General features: G+C 42.5%; 1 protein-coding gene across 1 annotated transcript in view; it reads left to right on the top strand.

Annotated features, from left to right (window-relative positions):
• The first annotated feature begins 213 nt into the window (after positions 1-213).
• The window catches only part of PEPD (peptidase D), a 217489-nt gene continuing 208716 nt past the window's right edge, over positions 214-8986 (top strand). Inside the window, exons 1-2 of the mRNA XM_048870777.2 lie at positions 214-333; positions 8072-8255. Coding sequence (XP_048726734.1) covers positions 290-333; positions 8072-8255 — 228 coding nt within the window. The 5' untranslated portion in view covers positions 214-289. The remainder of the gene's footprint in view (positions 334-8071; positions 8256-8986) is intronic.

The following is an 8986-nucleotide window of genomic DNA, read 5'->3' as shown; positions in this document are numbered from 1 at the left end:
CACGGCATGGCTTGCAAAGGAGCATCCGTCTCCCACGCCCTGCCTTTGCGGGTCCCCGCTCGCGCGCAGCAGGCAGGGTTCCGCGCGCACTTGCCCCAGCAGGGCCGCTGCCCTTTTCCAGGGGCTGCGGCCCGGCGCTCGCGCTCCGCCGGTCCCCGGTCACGCGAGCAGGGCAGCGCGGCCACAACGGTCCCACCCGAGCGGCTCCGCCGGCGGCTCCTCCCTCGCGAGCTCCGCCCCCAGCGATCCGCTCGCCACCGCCCCATCAGCTGACGAGGCAGCGGATCACATGACAGGCGAAGTCCAGCGGGGCAACATGGCTGCGGCTGAGGGGTAAGCGGCGGTTCTCTGGCAGCCGGTGCACAGCCCCTGGCCGCTGCCCGGTCGGGACCCCCTGAGCCAGCTCTGACCCCGGCTCCCTCTTCGTGGGGATGCGGGCCTGCCCCTCCCGGGAAGGCAAGGCGAGGTCCCCTGCTAGTCCCTTTGCAGACTGACCCAGCCGTCTGAGTTACCGCCTCCTGCTAGTCCGAGCCGGGTGTTTCAGGAGAGCCCCTGTGATAGTGGCCGGGGACAGACATGAAAAGTGCCTGTGGCATAGCTCGTAAGAGCAGGGGCTGGCGGGTCAAAACTCCCCTCTCTCCCCTGTTGTATTGGGGGTGGTCTTCTGCCCTGGTGGCTTCACTCCAGTGGTGCTGTGGGCAGCTAGTGTATGTAGCATCACTTTTTCTGAGAGATTGAGAGCTGCTCAGCTGTGTGTCATAGGCCCTGTACTGCTGTCAGATAAAGGAGTTTCTCCTGTAACTCAATTGTTAGTCTTGTGCTTGGAGCAGCGTGGGTCTGAGTTCTACTGTTGCCGTCACAATGAAATTCTGGTTTGCCCTGGTATGTGGCGTAGTAATAGCATTGGATTTTCTAAGTGACCCTAGGTTTATGCACCTATAGTTATACTTAAGGCCCTACCAAATTCATGGCCATGAAAAACGCATCCTAGACTGGTGAAATCTGGTCTTTTGTGTGCTTTTTACCCTGTACTATATAGATTTCACATGGAAGATCAGTGTTTCTCAAATTAGGGGTCCTTACCCAAATGGGAGTTGCAGAGGGGTTGCAAGTTACTAAAGGGAGGGTTGCAGTATTGCTACCCTTACTTCTTCGCTGCCTTCAAAGCTGGGCAGCTGGAGAGCAGCGGCTATTGGCTGAGTGCCCAGCTCTGAAGGCTGTGCCCCACCAGCAACTGTGCAGAAGTAAGGGTGACAATACCAGACCATGCCACCCTTAATTCTGTGCTGCTGCCTTCAGATCTTGGTGGCCAGGGACTGGTGGCTGCTGAGGGCTTAGCTCTGAAGGCAGCAGCACAGAAAGGTGGCAATATCATCCCATCCCATCCTTATCTCTGCGCTGCTGCTAGTGATGGCTCTGCCTTCAGAGCTGGGCTCCCGGCCAGCAGCCACTGCTCTCTGAGCCCCCAGCTCTGAAGGCAAGCGCCACCGTCAGCAGCAGTGCAGAAGTAAGGGTAGCAGTACCACAGCCCCCCCTATAATAATCTTGAGACTCCCCCACAGCTCATTTTTGGGTCAGGACCCCGACAATTACAACACTTTGAAATTTTAGATTTAAATATCTGAAATCATGAAATTTACAATTTTTAAAATCCTGTGACTGTGAAATGGACCAAAATGGACTGTGAATTTGGTAGGGCCCTAATTATATGTAAACTGAACTATAGCAGAGCTCTTGCTGTGCCATAGTAAATGTGCGTAGATTTGAAATTCTGAAGGCTCAAAGGGTCTCTCTAAATTACTTATACACAGAAGTCTTAATGTCCATCTCACATAGGCCATTTTGAACATGCTTGCCTTGACATCAAGCAGTTTTAACTATCTTTGTAGTGCCCATCACAGTTATGCTGAGGATCATTTTTATCAGATGAAATATAGGGGCAAAGTTTCAAAGTGGAAAACGAGAGAATTAAAGTTAATTAGATATTAAATGTCTCACTGAAATATTGAATATTGAAGCAAAAAATTTCATTAAAAGAGGGGGAAACTGTAAAATGGGTTAATCATTTGTTCAGCACATCATGTGATTTCTTTCAGCTTGGGTGGATTAGTACCAATTATATTTAACATTAACTTGCCTATAGAAATGAAAGCTCCATTAGGCTGCAGGAAGTGTGGTGAATTATGTTTAGAAATAGATGTGTGCTGAGTAGGCAATCTGATTATAGCTCAATTTTTGTAACAAAATTAAACCATTTTGCAGTTCTTCTTTTAAAAAAGCCATTAAATGTATCAAAATGATGGAGCCTCCCTCTGAATAACAAGAAAAGGTAGCTCTGGAAATACATTAATAAATCTTGTATGTTTACATGAAAATCAGCATCTTGTGAAGTTTGTCTCTCCCCACCCCCTCACAGTTAAGATAAATAGTTCCTTTTTTAAAGGCTCTCACATGCTCCTATTGAAGTCAATGGCAGACTCCCAACTTGCACGAAAGAGAGTAGGTTGCAGGCAGGAAGATAAAAAGGACATCAATTTTAAATTGATGAAGTTTTTGACTACTATAATTACAAGCAACATTTAGGATTACAGAAATTAAAAGATTAGTGGTGAGGAAAATATTCTTTTCGATTGTTTGGTTTACTCTGTGTATTTGACAACACATTGTGCACGGATGAAGTTGCTTTTATGGTTTCCTCTGTATAGTCACAAAATATACTACACAGAGAATTAACATTAAAAATGTTGACTAGAATACAAGAAAATAGTGTTCCTTTAAATATAGCTTTTTTAAAAGGTGCTCTTTATTAGTGAAAGAAAAGGGTAATCCTTTCAAAGCTTTCAACATAGTTGCAGCTTGCTGGCAAGGTTAATGAAGCCTCAGTCTACACTACCAGAGGGGATATTACAGATGGGTAAACTGAGGCACAGGGAAGTTAATGGTCTTAGGGGGAGATAGTAGAACAGCCAGAAATATATAGGAATCCAGGCTCTGAATGTGTGTTAATCACTATACCATAGTTCCCTACAAAGTCCCTCTGCCCCCCCACAACTCTCTGACATAACTCATGGTACCCTACAGTAATGAAATAATACCTGTCTGAAATACATAAACTTCTCACATAAGCTTTGAATGCCTAAGATGAAAGAAAGTGACATTTTAAAAGACGATGTGGTTTACTGTTCCTAGCTATGTTTCACTTTTAGTTTAATAGAAGTACGGAGTAAAGTAAACAGCTATTGTTCTGATCTCCTTTTGCTATTCACGTGTCATGAACTGCGTGGAACAGTAATCTCTCTTGCAGGGTTAAATTAATTTTTGCAGCTCTCTCTAGAAAAATATTATTACTGTGTATGTTTTCTAGTAGTATTATTTGGTAGCAAATATGGCCGCAGTTCTACACACACCCGCATGTCCCTTTGACTTCAGTGAAATACTGACAAGGGTAAGTTTTCAGGATTGGGGCCTAATTTTATTCATATAACTATCCTTCCACATTCTGCATCTTATATTTGCTTAAATTACAAGTATAAGAAACACATAAACAATAATTATAACATACCTGACATTGTGTAGTCACAATAACAGCTTTTAAACAAAACATCTTTAGTTTCTGAGCCGCTGCTGTAGATATGCAAAGTCAGTAGTTTGGCAGCTTGTTATGCACCTTTTAGTTGGCAATGCAGTTGATAGTCATTGAACTTTTATATTCTGCATTTGAAGAAGGGTTTGATTAGTGTTGCATTCCTAAATACTACACAAGTCGCATTTCCAGTGTCACAACATGCAAAAGGAAACTGACTAAAGGATAATGCATGCTACATTCTTAGTAGTGTTCTAACAATTGAATTTCTGTGCAGTTACTAGCCTGAGAAAGAAATGATTAAAATGAAGGATGGAGAGAAGTTAATAGGAGATGTGCATGCACAGAGGCTGATCCTCTTTCTACTGGAAAAATTCTCATGGATTTTGCTCTCTTTGTAGTCAGTCAGTCTATCTTTGTAGTAAGAAAAGCTCAGAAAAGGAAAAACGGGATTTGGGAGGGAAGAGTGAGTAAACAAAGATAGCAGAGAAGATAAGATGTTTTTTGTTTTTGTTTTATTTTAAATAAAGCACTCAAACCCCTAACTTTGTCTCCTTATAATTTTCAGTCTGGACATTTGATATCTTCCATAGCAAGGTTGTATGAATTCATGCTGTGGGCTCTATAAAGTGTTCAGCAAAGAATCTGGGGAGCTAAATAGAACTTTGCACAAACATTCAACCAAACCCTGCTGTGTCCCACAAACCTTGCTGGTGGGGGTCCAGCACTCTCCGCTAATCTCATTCTATTTAGAAGCCACAAAGTAAAGTCCAACATGATAGTTTTTTTTTTTTAAACCACAGTTTTGTATTCGTGCCAAATTACGTTGCCAGTTATATCTATGCTGTCACATTGACTTCAATGGAGTGTAATCATGGCATCTCTTAGATGCAACTGAGGGTAGAACTTTGCTTGTATGTAAAAATGCTCTCAGAAGAATTCATTTTCATCCTTATTTTAATGAACGTTTCAGTCAATATGTTCAACTGCTAGTAAAAGATCCTTTGTAGAATGGCTCGGAATGAGGTTAGCAATTTTAGTTGTATGTAGACTGATAGTTTACTCCTGAGGGCATTCTGTGCCAAAAAATTAAAAATTATGCACCAAAAATATAAAATTCCGCACACAATATTTGAACATTCTGTAAATTTTAACTGTCAAATAAATTTGGAGTCTTCAGCATGGCATGGGGGAGCAGAGGCTACTGGCTGCACAGAGGTGGAAGGTCACTATGCAGCTCCACCTCCCCTGGGACACAGACTTAGCGGTGAGGCTGTACCCAACCCTGACGCAGCTCAAGGACTGGGCCCAGAGGTGAAAGTAAGCCGGTATGCACCCGTACGGCGTACCGGCATGGATCGGCTTCCCCAGGCGCAATTTAAAGGGTCTGCGGCTCCTAGCAGCGGCTGGAGCCCCCGGACCTTTAAATAGCTGCCAGAGCCCGGGGGTAGCGGCGGCGGGGCTGGGGCGGCAATTTAAAGGGCCTGGGACGGTAGCGGTGGCTGAGCCCTGGGCCCTTTGAATTGTTCCTGGGCTCAGGGCTCTGGCAGGCTCCGGGGACGATTTAAAGGGCCTGGGGCGGTAGTGGCGGCCAGAGCCCTGGGGAAGCAGTGGCAGGGCTCCAGTGATGATTTAAAGGACACAGGGCTCCAGCTGCTGCTACTGCCCAGGGCCCTTTAAAGCACTGCCAGAGCCCCCGGCTGCTGCTGTTACCCCAGGGAGGGGGAAGGAGGCACTTGCCGGTATAGAGTGGGCTGGGGCTGGCTCTGACCCCCCCCCCCTCCGAGAGAGAGTTTATAATAAACTTAATGGAGATAAAAATCTGATCATAACAGCCTCATATCAGGAATACTCCAGGTTGTGTAGATGAGGGAGATCAGTTTGTTTGTTTTTTTTTTAAATCAGATGCACCATACAACCTTATAACTTTTCTCAATTTACAGTGAAGATGGTTTTTCTTCACTTGAAAGTGTAGGCTGTGTTGTGCCAAAACATTTGTCTGTCTTCTTGCGCTGTGTTATAGAGGCTGTCCTCACATCAGACCATAATAGCCAGGAGAATCTGAAAAAGTAGTGTGGCATCTGACTGTCCCTTTTGTGCTAATCGCACCTTCTTATTCATATAGTGCTGGCAATAGGGAGAGCGTGTGACTTAAGAGACCCTGCATTGACTTTATGTCTCCCAGGATCGCTCCTGTAGGGCTAGTCTACACTAGAAGCAGTACATCAGCGCAGCTGCACCGGTGCAGCTGCGCCACTGCAGCACGTCTGGTGAAGATGCGCTATGCCTCTGGGAAGAGAGCTCTCCCATTGGCATAATAAATCAACCTCCGTGAGAGGCTGTACCTATGTTGGCGGGAGAAGCTCTCCTACCGACATAATGCTGTCCACACTGGTGCTTGGGTCGGTGTAACTTTATGCTGCTCAGGGTGGCTTATTCACACCCCTGAGAGACATAAGTTATGCCTAAATAAGTGGTAGTGTAGACCTGGCCTCAGTCTTTTGCTCAGTGGTCCTACCTGGGCTGTGTAAACAGATTTTATAGCCCCCTTATAAAACAATGCAGTGTAATGCACGCAGCCACACCACACCTGAGAAACTGGCCTTAGTTTCTAATTAAGTTTTACTGCATTATTTGAAGATTTAGAATATTTATTGCTAGGGTTGAATAGATTTGCTTTATCATTCCTACAGCTGGAGTTAGCCCCCAAAGAACGCTTATTCTGTGCTTCTGTGCAAATGTGCTGCACAGCTAGTGACTCACTGGTCCCTGTAATTATCACGTAGCATGTTGCTGGGGTTGTGGGAGAAGGTAATAAAAATAATCAGATTTGAGCTTTATGCATCATCAGCTAAATTCCTATTCCTGTATTCTATCTTTCATCTTTTAAAATGTACACTGATATAACAGTGTAATAAAAAATAAAACATAAAATATTTTATTATCTTCTTTATGCTGTATCTGCAGTTAGAAATTGTTGGTTAGATTTCTGATTATAAAGTTTGCTCTACTCAGCTATAATAAATCAAAGGTTACCTTTCGGACGTGTAATTTTCCATGAAAGCCATATAATTAATACATGAAGGTTAATGTGGATTAATTTTTTTCATTTTAGCAACAGTGTAGCATAGTAGCAATGTGGCTGAATTCAGCACTATCATCTCTCTCAGAAATATTGTAGATGTAGAAAATGATCCTCCAACTGCTGAGAAGAATACATGCAATAAAGTGTCTGGAAAGAGGTTGAACTATATAGAACTAGTTGAACTTTAATCCTGGGTTTTTATTAATACTACAGTTTTGAAGCTCCAGATCATTTTTTCCCTGTTGTAAATATAAAATAGAGGAATTCTGTTTTAGACTTTTTTCTTTCAGCTGGTTATGAATCAGCAATATATATATTTATGGAATTTTAAACACCTGAGTTATTTAACTAGTGTCCCTCAATTCTCCTTTCACTCAGCCATAGACAATAGCAGCTCCTTTAAGATTCAGGGCAAAATAGTGAATGATCATATAAAAACAAACTCATTAGTCTTCACCTGGGCCAAAGATGTAGCTAAAAGAACTTATCTAAACATGGATAAATCCATTTTACGTAAAGCTACCCTTTGGCTAGGATATTTCTTGTTGTTGTTTTTAAAGAAGTGTATCTCTATTCTAAATTTTACTCAAACAAACTGAATCATTGAAGAAAGTTTCTAAAAGACTGTCCAGGCTTTGCTTTTGTGCAGCAATTTCCTATATGATCTGACCCAGTTATGAAGAAACACACAGTCATGTGTAACAGTAGGCTACTGATATTTAGGTTATGTTCCTGTTGGCCATCTATATGAAAACTATATAGCTTTTCTTTGAAATCCCATATATACATACAAATAGTAAGGGAGTATCAAAAATGTTGTCGTTCTGCGTGCCATTTCAACTGCCATCTTTTCTAGGCGGTCCTTCGTTCAGCTTCTATAGGTTTTCCCAGATACTGTGTAATATTTGTTAAAGAAACTGTCCCATTCTAAATATAATCTTCAGTTCTATTCTCAACAACTCATATTTTTCTCTCTCTCTCCATGTTTGCTCTTATTTCAAATATCTCGGCAGACTAACACTGTTGTAATTTATTGCATGTCTCCCCTCACCCCAAATAAAGTCACTTCTGTTTTCTTTAAAGGAGGCTAACTTCTGTATCGCATTACGGACTATAACTGTAGCCAAAAATATTCATTTTTAGTACCTATTTATCATTTACTACTTGTACGACTGAAGTTTTAATATTTCATTCTCCCTCTCAGCAATACCATGCACTGTAACTACGTGGTTCTCTCTCTCTCTACAATCCTAAAACCTAGTCCACTTTTGTGATTGACAAATGACTTTTTTCAGATTTGACTTCCTTCTCTGTTAGACTTCAAATAAACCCTGTGCCTCGCAATGATATTAACCAGTATATTATTTTACAATACAGTTATCTTTTTTTAAAATCCTTTCTAGACCATCTTTTTGGTTGGGGAATGAGACGCTGAAAGTGCCAGCAGCACTCTTTGCTTTGAATAGAAAACGGCTGTGTGATCGACTAAGGGGGAACAAAGATGTCCAGAAGAATGCAATTGTTCTGATGCAGGGTGGCGAGGAAGCCCAAAGATACTGCACTGATACTGGCATTGTCTTTCGCCAGGTAAGATTTAGGTTCATAACCCAGAAACAAACTCTTGAATTACTTCTTTTCTAAGCTTGTCTCTCGCACTCTTTCTTTTAGTTTTTCCCTCCCTTTATTTTAGACTAGGGGCCAGATGTTTAAATGTATTTGTGTTGCTGCCCTCAGGATTGCAATGCCTAACTAATTTAGGAGCCTAAACCTCATTTTCAAAAGGAACGTAGGCACCTAGGAGCCAAAATCTCATTGACAGTTGATGGGATTAGACTAAGTGCCTAAATCACTTTTGAAAATGAGATTTCATGGAATCTCATAAATGTGGGGCAGGAAGGGACCTTGAGAAACCCTCAAGTCCAGGCCTTTGTTCTGATGCAGGCCTAAGTGAACCTAGACCTCCCTGACAGGTGTTTGTCCATCCTTCTTAAAAACCTCCAGTGATGGGGATTCCACAACCTCTGCAGGAAGCCTGTTCCAGTGCTTAATTGTAGTAGTAGTGTCGTACTTATTTTATAACCATGTTACCCTGTAGGTGCATACACCTTGATTTAGGCTGAGCACAGAAATGCCGAAATACCTTTAAAAATCAAGGACTAGTACATTCCACCCTGTTTAAAAGGCATTGCTTTTATTGTTACTGACTACTTCAAACCCTAGATTAACCATTGTAATAACAATACATCTTTCTGATGTATTGATTCTTTGGCTTGGGGTTGCTCTTCTTTTTAATTGCTTATTTACTATATGTTTTCATG

Source organism: Caretta caretta, chromosome 12, assembly GCF_965140235.1.
Source record: "Caretta caretta isolate rCarCar2 chromosome 12, rCarCar1.hap1, whole genome shotgun sequence".
Lineage (NCBI taxonomy): Eukaryota > Metazoa > Chordata > Testudines > Cheloniidae > Caretta > Caretta caretta.
This window is presented reverse-complemented; position numbering and strand designations above follow the sequence as displayed.